Source organism: Cibotium barometz, chromosome 64 (assembly GCF_041138505.1).
Source record: "Cibotium barometz isolate CiBa-2024 chromosome 64, ASM4113850v1, whole genome shotgun sequence".
Taxonomy (NCBI): domain Eukaryota; kingdom Viridiplantae; phylum Streptophyta; class Polypodiopsida; order Cyatheales; family Cibotiaceae; genus Cibotium; species Cibotium barometz.
The window spans coordinates 22,410,567-22,437,295 of record NC_141109.1 but is presented as its reverse complement, the minus strand read 5'-3'; the positions used below and the strand labels follow the sequence as shown (position 1 = coordinate 22,437,295).

Sequence of the window (26,729 nt, the reverse complement as noted above, 5' to 3'; positions counted from 1 at the left end):
CCACATTCCCCAAGCTGTCTTCTCTTCACGAATGCTGAAAAGTAAAGAGTCTGACACAGACAACATGATAGTAGATCTTGCCAGCTCATCCATATCTTCCCACTCTTCAGCAGTAAGAGAAGCGGGCATTACACCCCTTTCTTTGATGGGCTTGTGCTGCTTCTTCTGGAGCAACACATTATAGCACTGGGTTTGCCAAATGTCATAGTTATGTGAGCCTTCAAGCTTCTTGATGTGAAGCAATGAAGAGGTCTCACCTGTGGTTGCCATAGCAATATGCAACCTGTCAATGCCTGACTCCCTGCAAAATCTGCAAACACTGCACCAGAAGCACACAAAGTGCTCACAGTTGTTCTCCCAAAGTTTATCTCCCACTGCGGAAGCACAAATGCAACTCTACTCCCACTGTATGTGATGAAATCACCAAAATCTGGTTGCTGCAGATTTAGGACAGCACCTTAAATGTGCTCTGTTCCCCTTCCAAAGTACTGTACAACAGTACTAAGTGCTCACCAATGATGTACCAAACCTGTCCCGGCAAGTATAGCAGCTGAAATTGAGCCTTTTGGTCACTCAAATCAATGTGCAGCCATGCCAAAACTTGTACAAATCTGTACCAGCAGGTACAGTAGCAATAAATGCTCTCCTGGTTGTCCAAATGAGTGAAAATCAGACTTTTACAGTCCCGACCACTGCATACAACAGTCCCGAGCAGAAATTGGGCAAAAGCCCCTTGACTGCAAGCTGATTTCTGAGGATTCAAGGCATAAAAGTCTTGCCTGCTGCTTTGCCAAGTTCAACAAGCATAAAATCTTGAAAAGCCCCTTGATTTAAGATCAATTTCTGATCATACATGGTACATAAACGCACATGAAGGCATCCAGAGTCTTCACAATGCTTCCCCCTGGTCACATATACATCCAATACATAAAAACCCCTTGATTTACAGGCACATTGAGTGCTTGACACGCATCAACACATTGCCCAAAGCATCAAATGCGAGTGCCTGCATGCAAATCGACCCAATCGGCACAAAAGTCCCTTGATTTGCACTGCAATTTGCTGCAATTTTGCCCGAATGTGCGATTTCTCACATCATACAGCATGTATGAATGCTTAATTGCACAATTACATCAAAAGCCCCAAATTTTGACATCCAATTTCCTGCAAATTGATCCTGATTGTGACCAATGTCACCAATTTTGCCAATTGTGCTCAAATTTGAGCCATTCGGCACCTGACCTGCTCAATTGATGATTGTACCTGCTCAATTGCAAATTGGACATGCAAATTCCAAAAAATTGAAGCAAATACCTCAGGTTATTTTCTTTTCTTTTCTTTTTTTGTTGCAGGAAAAGGGGGGTTTGCTGATGCTGCTGTTGCAGAAAGAATTGTGCTGAAAGAGGAAAGAAGACCTGAATCCTTCTAGTTTGGCATGCTTTTCAGCAAAATGCTGCATTTGCCCATCGCCAACCCCACAGTGAGAGACAGAGCATTTCAGCCAGTCCTACCGACAACCCTTTCTCCTGCAACCTGATCCGTTACTTTACCGCCAGGCAAAGATGCTCCAGCAGGTACGAATGGCTGGGCAGCCCTCTGCGCTGCCTGGTTGGGCAGCGTGCTCTGGTGTTATTCTTCGCTCGCCTGCCTACCAGCTGCCGCCGACTCAATGTTGCCGCCTCCGCCTAGTGGCTTGCGCTACACGCGTTGCTGCCTTCGCCGCCTCCGCCTAGTGGCTTGCGCTACACGCGTTGCTGCCTTCGCCGCCTCCGCCTAGTAGCGCTTTGCTTTGCTCACGCCTTGTGTGTTCGCGCTCGCCAGCCTGCGCCACATTCGTGTATTTGCGCTTCGCCTCGTAGGACTCAACTCATCTAATGCCAGCAACAGTTTTACACACGCAGCACTGCTGCCGTGTGTCTGGATGGCGACCAGCAGAGAAATCAGGGTACGACCAGCAAAATGGCTTTTAAACTAGTAGAGAAAAATCAGCACCAAGAGGGAGAGGATCAAGACAGCTACCTAAGCTCTGATACCAGTTGAATGGGAGAGCTCATTAGGGTTAGAGTTTCATGTGGGAGACATACACAGAGAGAACAAGGGAGAGAGAGAGAGAGTTGTGGGGATAAGTCAACTCACCAAGAGAGGTGTGTGTGACTCCCCTATCACACATGTATATTGCACTAGTACACATAGTGCACTTAGTACATTAAAAGTACTAAGTGTACTATGTACTATAACTTATGGGCTTGTACACACTATAAGGGTGGGCATAATGCCTTTACCCCAACAGTGGTGTTACGAGACATCAAAGCATAAGTTACCTGTTCAGTTTCCTCTTACTGACGAACACAAGAACCACCAACATCAGTACTGGAAAGTTCCTGCCAACTGCTGCCATGAACTGGCAAGCTATCCGCCATCTGGTCCTGGAAAGCCTGCACCTGCAGTGTATCCACACTTAAGTGGCCATTACCAGACTGCCACTCTTCACAAACCTGGGGACCTAGGAGAGAGCGTGCTGAAAGCTTGTAAACTCCATTCTCCACTCCGCCTTCCCAAACCACCTGGCCTGTTGCTTTGTCCCGGAGAGCAACAAAATGCTCATCGAACTCCACCCGTACGCCAATCTTACAAACCTGATGCACTGACAACAGATGAAAACCAAGTGACGGAACATACAACACCTAGAAGGAATGCTTTCTCTCTCTGCCCATCGGGAACTATCTCCATCCTGCCCTCATTGTGAACTGGAATAGTGGATGTATCCCCAGTAAGAATGTGACTAGAATACCTACAGAGATCCTGTAAATCAGAACGGGAAGAAGTCATGTGCCTGGAAGCACCACTCTCTAGAATCCACTTCGGAGTATCCGTTGCGGAGAATCCTCCAACCTCCTCCCTGCCTGAAGAAAATGAAACATCGGTGTCCATCACCTCCAGGTGCACAAAAGCCGGAGTCTTCATGATTGCTGCCGAGGAATCTTCACCCTTCTCGGTCTTCTGCTTGGGACACTGCCTCCAATAGTGGCCTTTCTCGCCACAATCATTGTAGGTCCTCTCTGCCTTTAGTTTATCGCGGTCATGCCGGTCAGCAGTTGAGAAAGATAAACGAACGGACCCTGGCGTTGACACGATCCCACAATTGTGTTTGTGCCTCCCGGTCCTTTCGGATCGACGATAACTCCCCTTCCTCTACTTCTGGCCGTGGAACCCCAACAACGACGAAATCAACGAGGTCGTGAGACTCCAAAACAGATTCCATCATAACCTTCCATATGCCGTAGTTGTTCCCATCCAACTGACGGTCCACCGGGAACGTGGGAGTGTCGGGATCTTCACATGCCTCTCGGCCATCTCTAACAGATCTGCCATTGCGGGGATGTACTCTGAAAAAAGGATGGGTGGGTGGGATCAAAGAAGAACTTACACCTGCAAGCGGCTGTCCAGCAAATCAACCCGCCGTCCTCTTGCTTCTCCTCTTCCCAAACAATCCCGAACAGTCCACCAATCAGCAACACAACAGTCCCCCTCTTGCTCACACAAATCCCAAGAACTATCTAGAGCCTAGGCTCTGATACCATGTCAGAATACGCAACGGAGATGATCACCATATCTGGGAACACAAGAGCAAAACGCAATGCAGAAAATAACAGCACAAGAGAGAGAGAGAGATAAGAGGCGTGTAACTCTGCTCTATATACACAAAAAGAATCCCGGAATGATACAAAACTGGCAAGGAGTGTGGGGCCATTTTATATGGCCCCCATAGTGCAGTCGGCCTGTTGTAGGGCAGCCGACAGGACCACAAAACTCCACGACTTGCTAATGTCGGCCAGCAGCAAGGGTGTCGGCCAGCATCTGTGAAGTCCACAACTCATGCAAATCAATCGGCCAGCTCCAGTATGTATACTAATGCAATCGGCCAACAACAGGGTCCTCCTGCCACCACAGGGCAACCACCCAAGCCAAGAAAAATAGGAAAAAATGGGAGAAAAATACGGGGAGTGAGGAAAAATGAGAAAATACCTAGAAGGGCGGGCACACCCACAATAAAGGTCCTGGTGTCAAAATAAAAGACAGAAGATGACTTCTAACATAAGAATATCAGGTTTTTATAAAAATACTCTTCTTCCATTAATCTAATTTTGGATAAATATCAATTTAATGATTTATTCACCTAAAATATCTAAGAATATTCTTTTTACCAATTTAATTATCAACCCTAAGTTTCTAGGTGGAATTATGATTAAAATTTCTCTTTTGTCACCAAAATTTAATTTAAACCTTTCTCTACTTAAAATACCATAAAAAATCCTCTTTTAAAGTCCATACAAATATCCAATTTTTTTAATATGCTTAAAATCTCTCTTTTTGCATTTAAATGATTAAATTCCAAATGTCATGGGAATTTCTCTTTTATCATTTAAAAATTTCTTATGCATAAAATAAATTTATCTAAAATTCTTTTTTTTAATTAAATAAAAATATCCATTATTTTAAATACGCCAAAAATTTATCTTTTACTATTTAATTACTTGGATCTCAATTATTATGGAAATTTCTCTTTCCGCATAAAAGTAAATTTATCAAAAATTTCTCTTTTCTTTAAATTGAATATTTATACATAAATACTAAAAATTTATTTTGCATGAATATGATAAAAATCATTCTTTTTGCATAGGGTGTCCAATCCTAGAATATGGTAGGAAGTCTTTTTTTAGCATTATGCATAAAAATAAGACATATATTATTTTCTAAACATTTTACCATAGCTTCGCTGTTATTACTGATAATTTTTAATTTTCTTAAAAAGAATAAAACATTGTAATGTAAATATGATAGAAAATCTATTCTTAAGCTTAAATCTAAACTATGAATTTAAATCATAATTTTATCCATAATCATAAACTTAATTATGATTATTCCACTAGATTAAGCTATTTCTATTTTTTCTCTTTTCCCAAATTGATAGGATTATCCCTTTCTCATTTAGAATCAATTAAAGTAGTTTTTAACTACTTATAAATAATTCAAAAGAATTAAGTTTTGAATTAAGAATTTATCAATGAGAAGCATTCTTTTGCTAAAGAATTAGCCATAGGAATGACTATTCTTTTTGGAGAGAGAAATATACATAAGAAAGTATTCTAAATAAGCATAAAAATTAACTTTTTCTTGATTACACATTAAAATTCTTAGGAAAAGCTTGATTTGAATTTAAAACAAACAATTAGAAAACTTTTCGAGCTTGAGAGGAGTTGAGAAGAGAAGTCATTTGAGAATATTAATAAAAAACCATAAAATTCATTCTTACCTCGAGGATTAGCTTATTTCTTTTTCTAGAAGTGAAGTCCCCAACCAATGAATTGGTTTAGCAAGTCAGAAGAGAGTTCCAAGAGTTGTTGAAGAGAGAGAGAAGCTCCAAGCTCCCCAAAAGTAGAGGATTTTTAAGGAATAATAAAAAATATGATTATTTTAATGTAATACTAGCATGGTATAGCTCACAAATGAGAATACAAAAGAATGACGATTTATTTATAGATGAGGGAGGCCACTAATTGAGTCCAACTGAGTTCTAGAATTTTTCAGCTTCAGTTTGACTGAATTTGGACAAGATTTGGACCAGTTTGGCTCCCCTTTTAATCCAGTTTGATCCAAGAGAGAGGAGAGATAAAAATATCACAATTGTTTTGAATTAAAAACCCTCCCACACATGTGAAGGAGGCGCCTATCTCAAAGGTCTCCCCCTCCTTACCAAGGTGTCAAAAATTCATCATTTCTCCAAAATATCTCATTTTTTAGTAATCTCTCTTAATTTTTAACTAATAAACCTTGTACTCAGTCAACTCTTCATCTTATGTGAGCATTTACTCATTTTTGGGTATTTTCTTTTATTCATTGGATTTATCTCATCCCAACACTTGGATTAATCCTATTGGTCCATAAGAACCTTAATTGGACCATAATCCAGATTTTTGAAAATCTAGACTCTTAGACTAAGGTATCTTATATCATTTTTAATTGATTCTTAATACACATTAGAGAATTTATTTTGAACTTCTATTTCAAGAAAATATATTTTAGATATTAGAAGAATTTTTATATCTAAATATATCTCAATATTGAATTACCTCTCACTAGAATTTATCTTCTCTCTAGGCAAAAACAAGAAAAAACAATATTTTCTTGTATTCAGAAATAGGGAATGATTACAGGGGATTTAGGTAAAAGCTTATTCATTATACAAGCTGAGGAGAAATCTTACATTGTAGTACAGCTCCAATGACGATGTTCCTTGCATCGGTGGTTACCTGGAATGAAACATCCCATGAGACAAGCGCTAAACAAGGAGCCTGTGCTAAAGCCAGTCACAGGGGACGGAGGGAGCGGACCCTTAGAACGGGGGGATGTCATCTCGGGAACACTTTGGGATGAGGACGGATGTTCCCAGCTGGGCGCCCCTCACAAGGGACGGCATTTCGGAGAACGTCCCAGGTTAATGTTTGGACAACAGTCACATTTTTGACCATTTTTTTCACGCCATTTGGGGGGGGCTTTTCGTGGGCCTTTAGCCTTGGCCCATAGGCCTTGAGCCTTTGAGGCTTTGGGCCTTGGCCTCTCTCTTGCCTCCCTCCCTATAAGAAGACACACACACACACACACACTCTCTCACACTTCAAGCTTAAGCTTCACACACGCACTCTCTCTCCCTCAAGCGGCAAGCCTCAAGGACTAGGGTCTCAAGTTTCAAGCTCTCACACAAGCAATCTCTAGCCTCTCAAGACTCACACACTCTATCCCTCACACACACTCTCTCAAGCTTCACACACAACCCCCCCCCCCATCCACCCTCACGCTCAAGTTCTCCCTCAACTTTCAAGGCTCAAGCCTCACTCACTCTCTCACTCTCTCTCAAGCTATCAAGTGACAAGGAGGCATCCATCATCCATGGCATCCCCCTCACTGTAACACGCGGAAGCTCTGGGAGTCTTCTTTCAGCAAAAACGCAGACAGAAGGGAGAGTAGAGAGAGAGAGATAGCTGGAAATTCAATATATTCATATGGTACAAAAAGGTACCCCTAAATCTACAGCCATGGGCTGCCTTCATGAAAAGGTGTAATCACCCAAAACAGTCCTACATAAAGGACCCACTCCCTCGTGGAGTGAATGAATCAATCAATGAACAAATGCGCCTTTATATAGGCCCTTGGACAAAGGTAGTACTGGCCGACTGTTGGTCGGCCAGCCGACTAGGCATTTAATGCAACATCGCTTCACGACTTGAGCCCTCTTGTAGCCGACAGCTTTTCTTGCAGCCAATAGGACTTCTGGTACAGCCGACAGCATCCATCTTGCTCTTCTACGCATGATTGGTCCCCTTGGTCCTTCTCCTAGTCCAACGCTCGCCACTTTTGCACTTTATGCTCCAAGTCCTGGTTCTAATGATCTTTGTCTGGCCGCCCCTTCTGGACTAGCTCCAGAGAATGTCCATGGCAATTCTTGCACATGACATTCCCCTCTGCTAAACTTGATGACGGGATTCCAACCTGTTCTTGGATGGCTGTCATCATCTCATTCTGTTCCCTGAACCCCTCTGTCATCCATCCATCTCTCGCAACCCTTCTCACTGAAAACCCGGCCCGGTCTCCAAAACCACTCTGACTCCGAATAAGATCTTTGCACATGACACTCACCTGGCGGCGGCACTTCAAAGTTCAAGTTCCAACTTCCCGTAGAAGGACGATGGGATGGACATGGTGGGATGAGGTCAATCACACCCGATCCCCTCATGGAGGCGGTGCACGGCCATGGGCATGCAAGCTTTGCCCATATAGGCGAGTAGGTGGCGCCAACAGTAATTTTTAAGTGTTGTTCCTACCCCCGTCCCCGTTCCCTACATATGGCCGTCCCTTGTCCCATTCCCGTCCCCGTCCCCCGTTACCGTCCCCCGTCTCTTGTGACTATGGCTAAAGCAACCTTGAGGTCCTTGAAAGCCTCTAATCCATGTGGAGTCATGAGGATGCACTGCCTACGAGTCCTGACACCCTGAATAGAGATCTGTAAGAGCTATCGAGAGGTCGGAAAACTTGTCAATGTGGGTGGAATGTGCATGGCAAATTCCCACAAATGACCCTACATCATATGTGGAATCTCCTAATTCAAGATTTCTCCTACTTTGGCAAGATCTAATCGAATGCCTTAGCACTAATAATACATCCAAGGTAATGAACCTAAACAAATAAAACTCCGATTTCTTTTCATTGACATAAAGCTCGTTGATTTCCAGCAATTTCATCACTTTTTTGACGTCAATGTTGTGTTGCTCTACTGTCGCTAAAAAAACAAGTATGTCATCCAAGAAAATGAAGCCACCCTTTCCAATCAAGTCCCTAAATGTTTGGGTGGAACTTGTGAAACCAACGAATCCCTAGGATTATGTCTGCTCATAGAAGAAGGGCAACCATGAAATCCCGCACAAACTATGTTCCCTGGATGACCGATTTAGCACTACGAGCCTCAAACTTGATACTCGTGATATACCTCTGCTAAATCCCTCACCCTACTCGTCTATCGAAGTCAATGGAAACCGCCTGCCGAGCAGCCTATTCCATAATCACATCCTCCGTAATGTCACTATCAAACAAGACAATGACTCTTTGGCCACCTATGTAGTCAAAAGATATGAGCAACTCATTGTGCTCATACTCTGGGCCATGGGTGTCCTTCTGCTATCTTTGAGCTCTCGGTTGACAATGGCGCTAGGCGTAGAACTAGGAGAGCCGAAGAACTAAAGGCATCCTGGATGGTCTATGTGGGAGCTTGGCTCACCACTGAAGCTGTTGAGGCTTGATTTGCAGTCTGGGCAAGGGGTTTCTTAGGGCATGCCCTAGAAGTATGCCCTATTGTATGACAATGTGACTCTGCCTTTCTATATTGGATTTGCTCACGTTGGTTAAGCTTACCTCGAGTCTTACTTGCCTGAGCTTTCTGGTCTAGAGTAAGTTTACGCACTTTGGTCCAGTTCTTGAAGCCAGAGGCTCTCGTCCTCAAACCTAGTGATTGGTTGTGGCCCTTGCCATCTACAGTAGCTGCTTTGGGCAATGTAGGTTGGGAAGTTTGGGCTTTCCATTGTTGCACTTCATTTTGGCACTTTGCACAAGCACTAGTGCCCGTTCGAAGGTAAGACTTTTCAAGTCCAGATAGATTGGTCTAGTCATATTTTTTCTTTTCAGCATAGGGACACCAAGTATAGTATTTTAGGTGATTGTATTCATCCCTCTCAGGGACCTCTTGTAAATACAATTGATTTTGGAAATATAATGGATTCTTCTTTGTATACCGCTTTCCATTGTGTATTGATTCCACTTTCTTCCTTTCTCATCCCTTCCATGGATGTAAATGAATTAAGTGTGTTTGATCCCTGGTGCTCATCCTGTCAGTATTCCACCTTACAGGATGAGCCAAGCTGAGGAAGATGAGTTGGCTAAACAACTCGAAGATCATTTGAGGATGGGCCAGATCCGTCCAAGTAAATCACCTTGGGGTGCACCTGTGTTGCTTAGGAGAAAGAAGGACAATACTTGGAGAATGTGTATAGATTACAAGAGATTGAATAAGCTGACCATTAAGAACCGTTATCCTCTCCCTAGATCAGATGACCAGATTGACCGATTAGCAGGAGCGAAATATTTCACGAAGATCGATTTACGTACTGGCTATCACCAGATACGTATTCATGAAAGGCATGTTGAAAGAACCGCCTTTCGGACTAGGTATGGCCATTACGAGTTTCTCGTATTACCTTTTGGGTTAACCAATGCTCCAGCCACTTTCCAGCAGATGATGAACGATCTTTTTCGTGAACATTTGGGAAAATTTGTGGTGGTGTTCCTGGATGATATTTTGATATATAGTCGTACTCTTGAGGATCATGTCAGACACCTCACGATTGTCTTTTCTGTTTTAAGACAGAATCGACTATACGCTAAGTTAAGTAAATGTGAGTTCTTTATGACCGACATCATTTACTTGGGACACAAGATCACTCGAGATGGATTGAGCATTGACTATGACCGAGTTCAGAAGGTTCCGGACTGGCCTATAACGCGAATAGTGAAACAACTTCGTTCTTTTCTCGGTTTTGTTGTTTTTCTTCGAAAATCTGTACGGGAGTACTCTCAGCTCACACTACCAATGACCGACTTATTGAAAGGTCGTGGACGTAAGTCAAATCAGCCTATCACTTGGAATAACGATTTGGATATGGCCTTCAGACTTTTGAAAGATAAAGTCAAGGAAGCACCTATCTTAGCATTACCTGATCCTAGTCGGCCTTATGTTCTTGAAACTGATGCCAGTGTGACTATGCTATCGGGGCTGCTCTATTTCAAGATGGTAGACCGGTTGCTTTTGAAAGTAAAAAGCTAGACGACACTCAATCTCGTTGGCCAACCCTTGAGAAGGAGCTTTATGCTGTGATTCATGCTCTCAAGGTTTGGAGACATTATTTATATGGCTCCAAGTTTGTGGTATTGACTGATCATCAGTCAATCAAATGTGTGTGATGCGGATGATTTGAGAGAAAGGAAAGCTCGTTGGGCTGAGTTAATGCAAGATTTTGATTTTGAGATCCGTTATCAGAAAGAGTCCATGAATAGTGTTGCAGATGCACTTAGTCGAATTAGAGAGGTGAATTCTTTGTCGTTCACTGAGATTTCTATTGACTTATTTCAGTCATTGAGAGGGCTTTGCAGGACTGATAGTTATTTTGGTCCATTTTGGCAGAAGATCCAGGACGAGAGCTCATTGATTGACCAAGACTTAATGACTGAGCAGTCTACCATTCAGGCTGCAGGAGGCCAGTGGATGATTCGGAATGGTTTACTATTCCGTAATGACAAAATTTGTGTACACACATCCCGAACATTAGGTCCAAGATTCTTAAGGAGTGTCACGACGTCTCTTCTGCTGAACACCCTGGGGTACACAGGACGTTATCATTAGTGAAACACACTTTTTATTGGCCAAAGATGAAAGGATATGTAGAAGATTATGTTCTCAAGTGTCAAATTTGTCAGGCAAATAAAGCTAAACGCTTTAGACAGGCTGGGTTGTTGCATCCTTTGCAAATCCCAAGTAATAAATGGGAAAGTATTTCCATGGATTTTATTACCGGATTGCCAAGAACACATCAAGGCCACGATTCTATTTGGATTGTGGTAGATCGCTTGACAAAAATGGCTAGATTTTTACCGACCCGGAAGACTATTACAGCTACGCAATTAGCACGGCAGTTTATCGAGCAATTGTTTAGACTGTACGGGTTACCGCAGGACATAGTCAATGATAGGGACTCTAAAGTTTACGAGTGATTTTTGGAAACTTGTTTTTGAGAAGTTGGAAACAACTTTGAATTTGAGTTCCTCAGATCATCCTCAATTTGATGGCCAGACTGAAAGAGTGAATCAGATTTTTTGGAGGATATGCTTCAAGCATATGTATCCAAAAGACAGAGTTCATGGGAGGATTATCTTCCTATGTTAGAATTTGCATATAACAGTACTAAGCATACGAGTACAGGGTTTAGTCCTTTCATGCTTCTGTATGGTTTTCAACCTAGATCACCTGTTACAGTAGGATTCTCAGGACTTCAGCATGATGCAGCACGTAATTTTTTGCAAGATATGCAGGAAATGTTACAAGTTGCGAAGGAATCTATTAGAAGTGCTCAAGACCGAGACAGATTTTATTCTAATAGACATCGTTCACCCAGAGAGTTCTCTGAAGGAACGATGGTGTATTTGCGAGTTCCGAAAGATTTCAAGACTTTACGGATAGGTCGATCTCCGAAATTATCCCCTAGATACTGTGGACCATTTCGTGTTACACGACGGATTGGTTCAGTTGCATATGAATTGGATTTACCTTCTCATGTGAAAGTTCATCCTGTATTTCATGTCAGTAGACTTAAGGAAGTACTGGGTGGAGCAAATCAGTTGATTACTCCTCAAGAAATTATAGATGTCGAGGACATGACATTTGTTCCGCACGAACCTGAAAGGATTCTTGGATTTCGTGAAAGAAGATTGCATAATACGCTTATCACGGAATACAAGATCAAGTGGAAGGATCGTGTTGAGGAGGACGTTACATGGGAGACATTGACTACTCTTTAGAGAGATTACCCTGGCTTTGTAGTGAGCTCAGGAGTGAGCTCTTAGAGGAAGGGGAGTATGTCATGTGCACAGTGTGTATCTACCGTGTGCTACACGCACGCAAGACTAGTTTCAAGGCTTGGGGAAGCTTGGAGCTAGGCAGGCTGATTGACGAGCTGAGTTAGGGATATACTAACGGGCGGGCACCCAAGAATGGACGGGCGGGCGTCCAAGTGTGGATGCCCGATGACCGGCCAAGAGCCTATAAAAGGGTGGCCAAGGTTAGTTATTGAGATATAGAGAGTCTCGCGAGTTTGTGAGAGCTCTATGGTCTTGGAGCCTGGATCTAGTGCAGACGTGCACCTGCTTTACGCAGCCGAGGCCGGCAGCAATCTCGAGGCCCGCGAGGGCAGCTTCGTGGCGGTATGGGACGTCGCGAGGAGGAGATTGGTCAGTACGTCAACCTAGTTAGCTCAGCTCGTGGCTCGGTGGGGACAGCCAAGACTGTGGGCTTACCCACGGCTGTCATGGTTGGGAGGTGAGTCAAGCCTGCACCACCTTGTTGTTTGTTTGTTCGTTTGTTTGCAGGATTCGAGTCTCGTACCAAGAACGATCACGAGGAGATCCGTGGGGATTTGACAACTACAGGCCACACCGTGGGACAACAGCCCTCTGCTACATTCAGCACATCATCAGCGTTTACATCAATGCATTAACCCCTAAGTGGAGTTAGTAGAGGTAGGGATTGGGGTAGGGATTGGCGAGAGGGCGGCTTTATGAGATTCATGAAGTTTTGGAACATCGCTTGCATCTGGTCCCCAATGAGAGGCGTGCTCACTAATGCTGTTGATGCTGCAGAAGTGATAGTCTCTTCCTAGAGCAGTTGTTCTCTCTCATCGTCAGAGGTCGCCATAGTGGGAGTGGTCAAGGTTCTTCCTGACGGCAAACAAACCATCCACTGTGTGTGAGTGAGATGTTTCCGGTCGCGTTCCTGAGGCTGAAAACCAACCGTCCTTCAAGGACAGGAGTCACACCGGAATGGGGAGTGCTTCCAGGGTCTATAAACCAACCACAAGCGAATTTCTCTTGATTGAATTTCTTCACCAAAAGGCAAAGCTCCACTGCTACCATAACATGCAGAAGCTTGAAGACGAGGATTATATTTTGATAGATAATTTTTGGCCCTTTATTCTTGACGATGTAAAGCAAAATGTAATGAGAATAAGAGTGTAGAGAAAGAAGAGAGACAATACATAGTGTTGGGTGTGTGAAAACAGTATTTCTCCCAACCCTAAAAAGGGGATTTTTTTGGGTATTTTTGGTTTTATTTGGGGATTTTGTGTCTTTGCTGCTGGCCGACAACCTTTAGGCTGACTGACCAGCAGCCCCCATAGTATATATAGCTTTTCCTTATCAGTCATCATTTGTGTACCATATCATTGATCATATCCGGTACCACTTCATATGCTGTTGTTGCTGCTTCTGCCGGGCTCTACACCACATAGCGTCATCATCTTCGCCTGACAAGACAGCACCTCAACGTTTTCTCATCTAGCCACATCACGGGACAGCTGCTATAGGCCACATCGTGGGACAGCAGCCCTCTTCGCTACATTCAGCACATCAGTGTTTACATCAGCATTCATCAGCACATCATCAGTGTTTTACATCAGCATTCATCAGCACATCATCAGCGTTTTACATCAGCATTCATCAGCGCTTACATCAGCATATCATTAGCGCTTACATCACCTTATCATCAGCGTTTTATCATAGCAGTTGGGACAGCAGCCCCCTCTGTTACATAGAGCACTTCAGCGTTTTTCCTCAGCTCTCACCATAGGGACAGCAGCCCACTCTCTACTACACCATCGGGACGGCAGCCCACTCTCTACTTGTCTTCACCATCAACACCACTTCAGGTATGAAGCACCCGTGTCACCAGAGCTTGCACCACTTGGGACAGCAGCCCTCTCTGCTCCTTACCACTTCAGATACGCAGCACCCTTGTCACCAGAGCTTGCACCACTCGAGACAGCAGCCCTTCTGCTCCTCACCACCCTTTAGGTACGCAGCACCCTTGTCACCACAGTGTGAGGGCAAAAGGACAGAAGGACCAAATATACGAGAGAACAGAGTAAAACCACACAGCATGAAATATGTGAGTGAATATATATAAAAAGGTGAGTGTAGATACGTACAAGAGCCCTCATATGAGAGGTGACTCTGAGCAAAAAAAAAAGACCAGTGCTGAAGTAGAGAAGGACGTCGGAGCTGAAGCACGGTCGATGACGAAAGGCTCGCGTCGATGTGTGGCAAAGCACTTTGAGGTGATAGTGGCAGCAGAAAAAGGTAACGCCGATGACGATGATGGTGGTGTAGTCTTTGACGACACGGGTGCTGCGTACCTGGAGCAGAGAGGGCTGCCGTCCCAAGTGGTGCAAGCTCAGGTGACATGGGTGCTGCGTACCTGAAGCAGAGAGGGCTGCCGTCCCGATGTGTAGCAGAGAGGGCTGCTGTCCCAAGGGCTGTGCCAAAACGCACAAGATATGCTAGATGTGAGCCCTGATGTATGCGCTGAAGAAGGCTGAGATAAACGCTGATATAAACCCTGACGTAAGCCTGATGTAAGCGCAGATGTGGGCTGATGTGAAGCGCGGATGTGAGCTGCAGCAAAACGCAGATGTCTGTTGAAGCAAAACGCTGATGTAAGCTGATGTATAAACACTGATATATGCTCTGATGTAGGCGCTGACATATGCTGAGGTGAAACGCAGATGTGAGCAGAAGAAGGCTTGATGTAAGTGTCAGATAACAGCTTGATGTTGGCTGATGTGAGCCCTGAAGTTGGCGGCCTGGACCAGCAGAGGAAAAATGCAGATGAGAGCCTCTGCTTGTAGGCGGCCAGATGGTACCTGATATGGCGATGAAGTGGTACCTGGATGATAAGGTATGGGCAATGCTATTTATAGTAAAGGGGGGTGCTGGTCGGTCACACAGCAATCTTGGACCTTTTCTTGGCTGGAAAATCCCTGCCCTTGACCTTCAGTTCTCCACCCCTTTGCTTAGCAATTCCCTTGGCTTGTCTAGCCCTTGATTTGCTTGAGCTCTTGGTGAATAATGAGATAAATGAATGGGATTGTGGCCTCCACTATTTATACTACTTCCCAAACAGCAGTCGGCCAGTAGATAAACAGGCAGCCAGCATAGATGTCCAACAACTGGTGAAAATTCAGCAATAAATGCTGAAAATATTCACATAAAATGCTGCTTTTTTTCCTTAAAAGGCTGGACATGATGCGCTTGCTTTTGATTGGGTGGACATAGCTTTTGCAAACCTCAAGAGGGCTGGGCAGCCTGTATGGGCTGCCCCATACCTGCCCTACAGCCATGCAAAGGCTGTTTTCTCCTAAATTTTGCCTTTAGCTTGCCCCAGGGCTGTCCTACAGCCCCTCCATGGTTGGTGGGTTCAGCTTGGGCCTTCCTGGCCCTCATGGGGTTGGTTCCACACCATTCCCATGCCCACACTAAGATCCGGGGTAGCCCTATGGGCTGGCCCCTTGTCCTAACCACTATCTACTCAGTGATCTGGCATCCGGTACCATACCAGATACACAGAACCACTGACATTGTCACGATTGTGACTTAGTTCATTATACACAGTCTCCTCATGGTTACAGATACTGAAGTGACATGATTACAGAGGACCCCTACACTCGGATGGTCACGACTATTCGCTCTAGAGACATGCCTCTTCATCAAGAGCCACACTCCTTCGACGACTGGTCACACCCCTTCACTCTAAGGTTGCAACTCTTCACCCAATGGTTGCAGCTATTCGTCCAAAGGATGTGTCTCTTCACCTAGAGTCATGACTATTGGTCATGGGATGTGTCTTTTCATTCGTGTCTCTTGGACTCCTATATAAGGAGCCTGTTGTATCACAGTTTCAATCAATCAATCAAACATCTGTGTTCAAGTCTCTCAAGTTTACTTTCAGTTTCAGTCTTAAATACACAGATAAGTGGATAAAATACTAAGTAATAACAGTAATCCTCACAGTGGTATCAGAGCAAAATTTTTTTCCCGGGCCTACGGTTGTGAGCCTCTCACCCTCTCCGCTCTACTCCCCTACCCGGCGTTGTATGGAAGCAGAAGAAAGATGGAACCTACACTTACGAGTATGAGGTAACCCTAAAACTTCTTTACTAATTACACATACATAGATGTGTGTGTGGGGCATACCCGGTATGTGTGCGGAGGTGACTTGCCGGTAACCCTTTGTGTGCCTTTTCATCGGGTCGTGCCCTTTCATGCGCACTTCCTCCATCAGCGTTGGTGCCTCTTCATCGCATGGTGCCTCTTCACTGCAGCGCACCTTTTCCCAAGAGATGGCACCTCTTCGCTATGCCCCATGGCTGCGCACCTCTTGGCCGCTTGTGCGCTATTACTGCAATTCAGCCAGTGCAGGTCTCTTCTACGCGCAGCCTTTCGTGGCTTTAATAAACGGCAACCTTCCCAGCCGGCCAGCCCATTAATTCACTTGGGCGGCCCTTTTTATTAACTTACGTGCCCTTTCGATAAGTCCAAAAAAAAAGGCGAATATGGGGCCAGCGCAACGAAATAGTCCGCCGGCCAGCCCATTCGCTCCTCTCTCACGCTGTTCCAGGGACGGATCTATCACGCCAGGTACTTCTCTCCACTCTGGCACACATTCACCTTCTCAACCAGGCGTCCAATGGAACCCAACAGCAATCAGCCAGAGCCTTACATCTCGTACATAGACGACGTCCCGGAAGTCATATTGCCCGAAAATCCTCGCCCAGCTCCGGAAATAATTATTATACCCGATACACCCACACCGGAGCCCGCCCCATTACCCGAACCTGTTGCAAAACCTGTTCCGGCTCCAGTTCATGTACCAGGTCCCCTGGACTATTTATTATACGTCAGTCACCGCCACGCCACTCAGTTACAGGCGTGGGTGATCTGGCATATTTACTTGACGTGTCCAGCACACCATCTTGCTCATTACGAGTTTATTTTGGGACGGTACCCACATCTTGCATATTCCCTGGACGAGTACCGTGTGGATGCAGTAAACCAGATCATCTCGCTTCAACCCTTGGTTCGAGTATACAGCGAGCTCATTGTGCCAGATTACACTCCATTAACCCCTGCAGAGACACCTCCTCTCGACGAGGTGGAAGACTACGAGCCTTCGGAGTTAGGCTCCAATTTCTTAGCAGAATTGGGAGACGATTCACTATCACTCTCTCCTCCAGCAGTACCACATACTTCACCAGCTTCTCTGCGCTACTCACTCTAGCAGCTCCAACATGCCATCTATCTCAGAGGAGGAGGGCCAGCAACAAGACGAGCAAATGCAGGCCATTACATCATTACGCGAGCAGATGGAGACACTTCAGCAGACTTTTTCGACAAGTCTCTCTACCATCAGCAGACGACTCGACCAGTTGCAGCGGCCCCATCCAGCGCGCACACCAGCCAGTGATCCACAACCATCTTCTTCAGAGACTTCGGTAGCAGAAAATGAAGATGAACCAGATCCAACTGCCGAGGTAAACAATGCAGAACTCCAACTTCTTTATAAAATACTTACTGCTGCACAAAAAAAGAAACTCGATGTCAAACTGCCTGCCCCTTATAATGGTCGCCGCGACAAGCGCGTGCTTGACCAATGGATATTCAAAATGGAGGTATATTTGACCAATACCGATTTGGTCGAAAGCAAGAAGGTTGCTTTAGCCAGTTCACTACTCAAGGATACAGCATTTCTATGGTGGCAACGACGTGTTGCAGATGGTAAGCACACTCCTACTTGCGATAAATTCCGGCGCGCCCTCCGCAAGGCCTTTGAACCTGTCAGTGCGGACTACCATGCCCGGTCTGCTCTCCGCTGCTTGAGGCAAACAGGATCCTCAGCCGCATATATCACAGAGTTCCAACGATTAACTCTGGAAATTGAGAGCCTCAGCCCCGCTGACAAGCTACACAGCTTCATCGATGGGCTTGAACCCAACTTACAGGAAGATGTGCAGAAGTTTAACCCTCTCACCATAGATGCTACCATTGCCTACGTAGAGCGCCTTGGAGATCTACGACGACAACCCAGGACATCCTTCTTTGGCAATCGGTCCTCAAACAATGCTCGTTTCTCCCAGCACAATCGCAGAGGAAATTTATCTCAACCTGAGTCTCAACATTCCCAATCCTCTGGTCAGCAATCTACTCGGCAACAGCCCTTTCGGCCTAGATTTTCAGGTCAGGCAGCAGCCTCACAAACAGGATCCTCTTCCAACAACAACAATCGGAATCGAGGACGCAACTCGCAAGGTCGCCGACCCAACAATCGCCGCAATTTTCGCCGCGATACCTCAGCAGGTCAGCAAGCCTCTACATCGGCACCTTCAACCTCTCAAGACAACCCCCCAGGTCTTTGCACAATTTGCAATGGACCACACAGGTGGTATGTGTGCCCAAAGCATAATTCTCACCAAAATTCTAACATGGAATGTTTCCCAGAAGGTGAACATGGACATCCTCATCATCCTTCTGCGCCAGAAAAAGGCAAGCAGGTGGTTCATGCAGTGCGAGTTTCTAAAGTTGTCAGTGCTTTAATGTTAAATGCCCACAACCATACTTCAGTGCCTGTTAACCTTTCCAATCAAGTTTTGAGCTTATTGGGATTTATTGGCCAGCATCCTATCAATGTTCTTGTTGATAGTGGATGCTCAACTAATTTTGTGGGAACTACTCTCGTCAGCAAGTTGCGATTACCTACTCAGCAGAGTGCGGAAGTTTTCCAAGTGGAACTTGCAGATGGTTCTTTCCTGCATTGCAGCAAACGGATTCAGCAGTCGCATTTTCAGATTCAGGACTATCAAGATCAGCTGAATTTCTCTATTATGCCTTTGTCACACTATGACATGATTCTTGGACAGTCTTGGTTATATGAGTATGATCCTTTGATCAGCTTTCGAGATCATTCCATTCGACTTTATCATAATCATCGAGAAATGGAATTACGAGGTCTGTTTAATTCTAAGCCGATTACTGTGGTTTCTGCTATGCAAGTCAAACGCTTAGTGCGTAAACGTGACAGCACTTCTGCCTTAGTTATGTTGCGAGAAGCAGAAGACAATACAATTGACCAATCGGAATCCTCGCCATCAGATATTTCTTATTTACAGCAGCCCTTCTTTCAACCTTATAAGGATTTATTTTTTGACAAGCTGCCAACGACATTGCCTCCTCGACGTTCTGTAGATCATACGATTGATCTAATCCCTGGACAACCACCGCCAGTTCGAGCTCCTTATCGAGTTTCTTATTCAGAATCTCAAGAAATTCAGAGACAATTGGCAGAGTTGTTGGATAAAGGTCATATACGTCCAAGCAAAAGTCCTTTTGGTGCTCCAGTTTTATTGGTCAAGAAGAAGGATGGTTCTATGCCACTTTGCATTGATTATCGTGCCCTTAATAAGCAGACAATCAAGAATAAGTTTCCCTTGCCTCGCATCGATGAGCTCTTTGATCAGTTGCTTGGTGCGAAGGTATTTTCGAAAATTGATCTGAAGTCAGGCTATCATCAAATCAGGATTCGAATTGGAGATGAGTATAAGACAGCTTTCAGAACAAAGTATGGACATTATGAATTTTTGGTCATTCCTTTTGGGTTAACCAATGCCCCAGCTACTTTCATGACTTTGATGAATGACATCTTTGGTCCTTACTTGGATAAGTTTGTCATCGTTTATCTGGATGACATTTTGGTCTTCAGTAAGACTTTAGCAGATCACAAGCAGCATTTGCAGATTGTCTTCGAGGTACTCCGTACGAATGTCTTGTACATCAACAAGAAGAAGAGTCAGTTTTTCAAAGATCATGTGGAATATCTTGGACACATCATCTCTGGACATGGTATTGCAGTTGATCCTAAGAATATAAAGGTCATTGTTGATTGGCCTTTGCCACTTACCATTTCAGATGTGCGATCTTTCTTGGGATTAGCTTATTTTTACCACACCAAGGTTCACAAGTTCTCAGATATTGCTGCTCCTTTGACGGCCCTTACAAAGTTAGATAAATTGCACTGGTCACTTGAAGCTGAAAAGTCCTTTAATAATCTTAAGCATACGTTGACAACTACGCTTGTTTTGGCTATTGCGGATCCAACTCAGCCGTTTGACGTCATGACAGATGCTTCGGATAGAGCATCTGGAGGCGTTCTTATGCAGAATGATCGTGTTATTGCTTTTGATAGTCATAAATTTTCGGCTATTCAAATGCGATATCCCGTTTATGACAAGGAATTTTTGGCAATTGTTCATGCTTATAGAACGTGGAAGCATTATCTTCTTGGAGCAAATTCAGTGGTTAAGACAGATCATCAGTCTTTGACTTACATCTTTACTCAGCCAGTGATGAATCCTCGTCAAGGATGATGGGTTGAATTTTTGGCGAATTTTCACATGGCAATACTCTATGTTCCTGGATTACAGAATGTGGTAGCAGATGCTTTGAGCCGCATGCCTCGAGCTACGAACTTTGCTATCTCAAATGTGCAGATGGAGATTCCTGCATGTTTTAAGCATGAGTATTTGACAGATAGAGACTTTGGAGATGTCTTTCGAGCTCTCAAATCTCTTCATCCTACTGTTGCAGAAATGAATATGTTTGCCGCATATACAATTGCAGATGATTTACTTTATTACTTAGATCGCATTTGTGTTCCTCACAATGCATCTTTGCGGAAACTCCTTATTCAAGAGCATCATGAAGTACCCTTTGCAGCTCATCTTGGAATTAACAAGACATATCGTCTGTTATCAGCAACATACTTTTGGCCTCAGATGCAACTGTTAGAAGTCATCTGCTGTCTAGTTTTATACACCAGGGCCTTTGTTGTGCCCGCCCTTATGAGGTGTTTTCCCATTTTTCCCCACTCTCCGCATTTTTCCCCTATTTTTCCCATTTTTTCTGAGGCTTGGGAGGGCTGCCAGGTGATGCCAGGAGCACCCTATTGCTGGCCGACTGGATCTACATCAGTCGTGGGCTTCAGGGCTGCTGGCCGACTGGATTTGATCAGTCGTGGGCACCTGTTTTGCTGGCCGACTGCATTTATGCAGTCGTGGGTCTTTTCATCAGTCTCGTGGGCATTCCTTCTGTTGGCCGACTGCCCTCTATGGGAGGTATATATAGGACCCCAGTCCCCATACCTCATTTGTATCATATCTCGGGATCTTCTTGTGTATATAGAGCAGAGTTACACGCCTACATCTCTCTCTCTCTTGTGCTGTTTTTCTGCCTGCGTTTTTGCTTTTGCTCTTGTGATCCCAGATTTGGTCATCATCTCCGCTGCATATTCTGACATGGTATCAGAGCCCTAGGCTCTAGATAGGTCTTGGGATTTGTGTGAGCAAGAGGGGGACTGTTTTGTGGCTGATTGGTGGACTGTTTTGGGCTGATCGGGAAGAGGAGAAGCAAGAGGAAGGCGGGCTGATTTGCTGGACAGCCACTTGCAGGTATCAGTTCTTCTTTGTTCCCACCCACCCACCCTTTTCAGAGTACATCCCCGCGATGGCAGATCTGTTTGAGATGGCCGAGAGACATGTGAAGATCCTGACACTCCCCACGTTCCCGGTGGACCGTCAGTTGGACGGGAGCAACTACGGCATATGGAAGGTGATGATGAAATCCGTTCTGGAGTCTTATGACCTCACCGATTTCGTCGTTGTTGGTGTTCCACGGCCGGAAGTAGAGGAAGGGGAGTTACCGTCAACCCGAAAGGACCGGGAGGCCCAGACGCACATGTGGGATCGCGTCAACGCCAAGGTCCGTTCGTTTATTTTCCTCAATTGCACACCACATGTAATTAATCATGTAAAGCATATGACGCTGGCCAGAGGTATATGGCAGCATTTGGCCTCACTTTACAACAGGGTATCGCCCATGAAGAGGATTTCCTTGGAAGTACAGATGCGGGTTATGAGCCCTACAAAGTCGTCGACGATGCGGGAGCATATTAACAAGCTGCAGGCTCTTCAGCAGGAAGTTCTTTAGGCTGGGAAGGAGATATCGTCAGAGGACATGGCCATCACGTTGCTGTCACATTTGCCCTCTTCGTACTCAGCATTTTACTCGTCGTTGATTACCAATGGCAGGCTCAGCACCATCACGTGGGAGGAGCTTGTGCCCATGGTCTTGGACCAGGAGGAACGATTTACGAACCCTCCTCACGGTGGAGGTTCGGAGGCCTTAACTGGCCAACGGTCGAAAGGCCATAACACGGGCAAGGGGAAGGCTTAGTCGGAGAAGTCTTCTGAGAAGATGTCCGTTAGTGACCGCGAGAAACTGAAGGCAGAGAGGACCTGTAATGATTGTGGCGAGAAAGGCCACTACTGGAGGCAGTGTCCCAAGCGGAAGACCGAGAAGGGTGAAGACTCCTCAGCAATCATGAAGACTCCGGCTTTTGTGCACCTGGAGGTGATGGACACCGATGTTCCATTTTCTTCAGGCAGGGAGGAGATTGGAGGATTCTCCGCAACGGATACTCGGGAGTGGATTCTCGATAGTGGTGCTTCCAGGCACATGACTCCTTCCCGTTCCGGTTTACAGGATCTCTGCAGGCTTTCTGGTCATATTCTTACTGGGGATACGTCCACTATCCCAGTTCACAGTGAGGGCAGGATGGAGATAGTTCCCGATGGCAGAGGGGGGAAGCATTCCTCCCAGGTGTTGTATGTTCCGGCACTTGGTTTTCATCTGTTGTCAGTGCATCAGGTTTGCAAGACTGGCGTACGGGTGGAGTTTGATGAGCATTTTGTTGCTCTCCGGGACAAAGCAACAGGCCAAGTGGTTTGGGAAGGTGGAGTGGAGAATGGAGTCTACAGGCTTTCGGCACTCTCTCTCCCAGGTCCTCAAGATTGTGATGAGGGGGTAATAGCTACTCAGGTGTGGATACGTTGCAGGTGCGAGCTTTCCGAGACCAGATGGTGGATAGCTTGCCAGTAGATGGCAGCAGTTGGCAAGAACTTTCCAGTACTGAGGTTGGTAGTTCTTGTGTTCGTGAGTCAGAGGAAGCTGAATAGGTCACTTATGCTCTGATGTCTCGTCGTGTTCGGGACATAGAACTTCCAGTAGTTGAGGATGTTCTTTCCACGGGGACCTTTCGGAAAGCCAGGCAGGTGACAGGCGACTACTTGCAGAAGGAGGTGGTTTCTCCAAGCTTTGTGGTTCCGGATTCAGAGGGGGTGGTTGACAGGTTTCATCAGGTTTCCAGGACTTGTTTGTGCACCGTAACAGGTGTTGATCCTTGTGAGTAGTGTGATGTCTCTGTGACTCAGAAGCTGTATGGTTCATTGATCTGGTTGATGGACACCAAATTGGACGAGAGCTTCCTTGAGCTCATGGTTGCAGATGTCTCTTTGTGAGGCAGGATTGCGTTTCCTGTGGTTTCTGCGGCATGCGAAGGATCATGGACTCTTGTACACAGGAGGGGGATTGTTGGATGGAGTCCGACTCCACGGTTGGAGTGACTCGGTTTAGGGAGGAGATCCGGACACGAGGAGATCTACTTATGGCCCAGGAGCAGTTTTACGGAGCAGGAGGAGGTTACATTGTAGGTTTGGGCTTCCAATGGAGGAACCCATGGTCATCCAGAGGCACTTTGTTCATGAACAGATCGTTGCTGATGACATCTTGCTGGAGTTCTCTTCGACAGAGGACAGTACGGTGGACCTCTTCACGAAGTCGCTCTCAGGATTTGCTCAGGCGGCACCCCAGCTCCCAGTGGTTGGTTACATAGCCAGGAGCTGAGAGGGGGTGTTAGAAGTCATCTCCTGTCTAGTTTTATACACCAGGGCCTTTGTTGTGGGTGTGCCCGCCCTTATGAGGTGTTTTCCCATTTTTCCCCACTCTCCGCATTTTTCCCCTATTTTTCCCATTTTTTCTGAGGCTTGGGAGGGCTGCCAAGTGATGCCAGGAGCACCCTATTGCTGGCCGACTGGATCTACATCAGTCGTGGGCTTCAGGGCTGCTGGTCGACTGGATTTGATCAGTCCGTGGGCACCTGTTTTGCTGGCCGACTGCATTTATGCAGTCGTGGGTCTTTTCATCAGTCGTGGGCATTCCTTCTGCTGGCCGACTGCCCTCTATGGGAGGTATATATAGGACCCCAGTCCCCATACCTCATTTGTATCATATCTCGGGATCTTCTTGTGTATATAGAGCAGAGTTACACGCCTACATCTCTCTCTCTCTTGTGCTGTTTTTCTACCTGCGTTTTTGCTTTTGCTCTTGTGATCCCTGATTTGGTCATCACCTCCGCTGCATATTCTGACAGCAAAACAGGATGTTATTAAGTTTGTTAAAGCTTGTCACTCTTGTTAAATTATGAAAGCTTCACGACAACTTCCTCAAGGATTGCTTCAGCCTTTGCCAGTTCCTCAGGAAAGATGGGAAAGCATAAGCATGGATTTCATCACTACTTTGCCACGTTCGCAAAAAGGCAATGCTCAAATTTTAGTAGTGGTTGATCGGTTTTCCAAAATGGCACATTTCATTCCTTGCAAGAAGACAGTTTCTGCTCCAGATCTTGCAGCGTTGTTCGTACAGCATATTTTCAGAATTCATTGATTGCCAAGATCTATTGTTTCTGACAGAGATCCGAAGTTTGCTGGACATTTTTGGACTTCCTTATTCAAATCTCTCAGTACGAATCTCTTATTCAGTTCTGCTTATCATCCTCAGACAGACGGACAGACAGAAAGAGTAAATCAAATTTTGGAAGAAATGCTTAGACATTATATTCAGAAAAGATTAGCTTCTTGGGAAGAATATTTGCCTCTTGTGGAGTTTGCTTATAATAATTCTCCGCATTCAGTCACTGGAATGACTCCTTTTCAAGCAGCATATGGTCACACTCCGCTTGTGCCTACAAACTTTGTTCTTCAACACAAGGTGGCATTAGCAGATCAGTTGATTCAAGAAATGCAAGATATTCTTGTGCAAGTTCGAGACAGACTGGTTCATGTTCAGCAGAAGTATCAAAAGTATGCGAATAAGCACAGAAGGCATACTGAGTTTCAAGAAGGTGACTTGGTTTTGCTTTATGTTGCACCGCATCGATATAAGACAGTAAAGTCAGTCTTTCCGAAGTTGCCACCGCGTTTCTATGGTCCATTTAAAGTTATAAAGAAGATTTCAGTTGTCAGTTATAAGTTGGATCTTCCACTATCTTGGGGAAAAATTCATCCGACATTTCACATCTCTTGGCTCAAGGAATACATACAAGGAGATTCATTTATTCCGGAGTTATCTTCTTATGTTCCTGAGATTGAAGATGATCACATTATTCTTGTTTCTGAGAAGATTCTTGACGTTCGTCAGAAAGAAACAAGACGGAAAATTACTACAAAATTTCTTGTTAAGTGGATGGACTTAGATGAGTCAGATTCTACTTGGCAGACAGATGAAGAAATGCAACAATATCCTCAACTCCTCCAAGAATTCTTTGGCAGACGACAGACTCTCATTTAATCACATGGGTTTTATTTTAAATGGGAGGGAATGTCACGATTGTGACTTAGTTCATTATACACAGTCTCCTCATGGTTACAGATACTGAAGTGACATGATTACAGAGGACCCCTACACTCGGATGGTCACGATTATTCGCTCTAGAGACATGCCTCTTCATCAAGAGCCACACTCCTTCGACGACTGGTCACACCCCTTCGCTCTAAGGTTGCAACTCTTCACCCAATGGTTGCAGCTATTCGTCCAAAGGATGTGTCTCTTCACCTAGAGTCATGACTATTGGTCATGGGATGTGTCTTTTCATTCGTGTCTCTTGGACTCCTATATAAGGACTCAGGAGCCTGTTGTATCACAGTTTCAATCAATCAATCAAACATCTGTGTTCAAGTCTCTCAAGTTGACTTTCAGTTTCAGTCTTAAATACACAGATAAGTGGATGAAATACTAAGTAATAACAGTAATCCTCACAGACATCATTCTAGAGGGAGACTCACAGCACGGACTGGCACTGTTTCATGTGCAGGACAGTGCACACCTGACCTTGGACTCATGTGCAGGACAATGCACACCTGACCTCGAACGACTGAGATGGATCCCTGGTTGACTCGTCCCAGACTGGACTCACATGGGACCAGTTCACCATCCTAGGTCCTGCACCTTCTGTACAAAAATGTCTACGTGGCATCCAAGTGCGCGATGCACGTGACAATGTAGAACACATCTATGCATTATCATGGCCACTAATGAGATGGTTTGGGGTTCTTTCTTTATTATGCCTATAAACACATTTATGCAATGATGTGGTGTTCCCGATTCCGTTCCCCTTTATTCAAGCTTGTCGTTCCCGTTCCAAACAGTCGTCCGTTCCCCAAAACGTTCATGTTCCCTTGTGACTATGCATTCAGCACATCATCAGCGTTTTACATCAGCATTCATCAGCACATCATCAGCGTTTACATCAGTGCTTACATCAGCTTATCATCAGCGTTTTATCACAGCACTTGGGACAG

General features: G+C 45.1%; 2 protein-coding genes across 2 annotated transcripts in view; one reads left to right on the top strand and one right to left on the bottom strand.

Annotated features, from left to right (window-relative positions):
* The window catches only part of LOC147603422 (uncharacterized), a 51,769-nt gene that overhangs the window by 17,820 nt on the left and 7,220 nt on the right, over window positions 1–26,729 (bottom strand). The window lies entirely within an intron of this gene.
* On the top strand, window positions 16,895–17,541 carry LOC147603423 (uncharacterized). The gene has a single exon (XM_086796705.1). It carries the CDS (start codon window positions 16,895–16,897, stop codon window positions 17,483–17,485), a length of 591 nt encoding a protein of 196 aa, XP_086652831.1. The 3' UTR covers window positions 17,486–17,541.

Excerpts from the sequence above, each read along its gene's own strand:
- LOC147603423 (XM_086796705.1), top strand. The coding sequence starts at position 16,895 with ATGGAACCCAACAGCAATCAGCCAGAGCCTTACATCTCGTACATAGAC.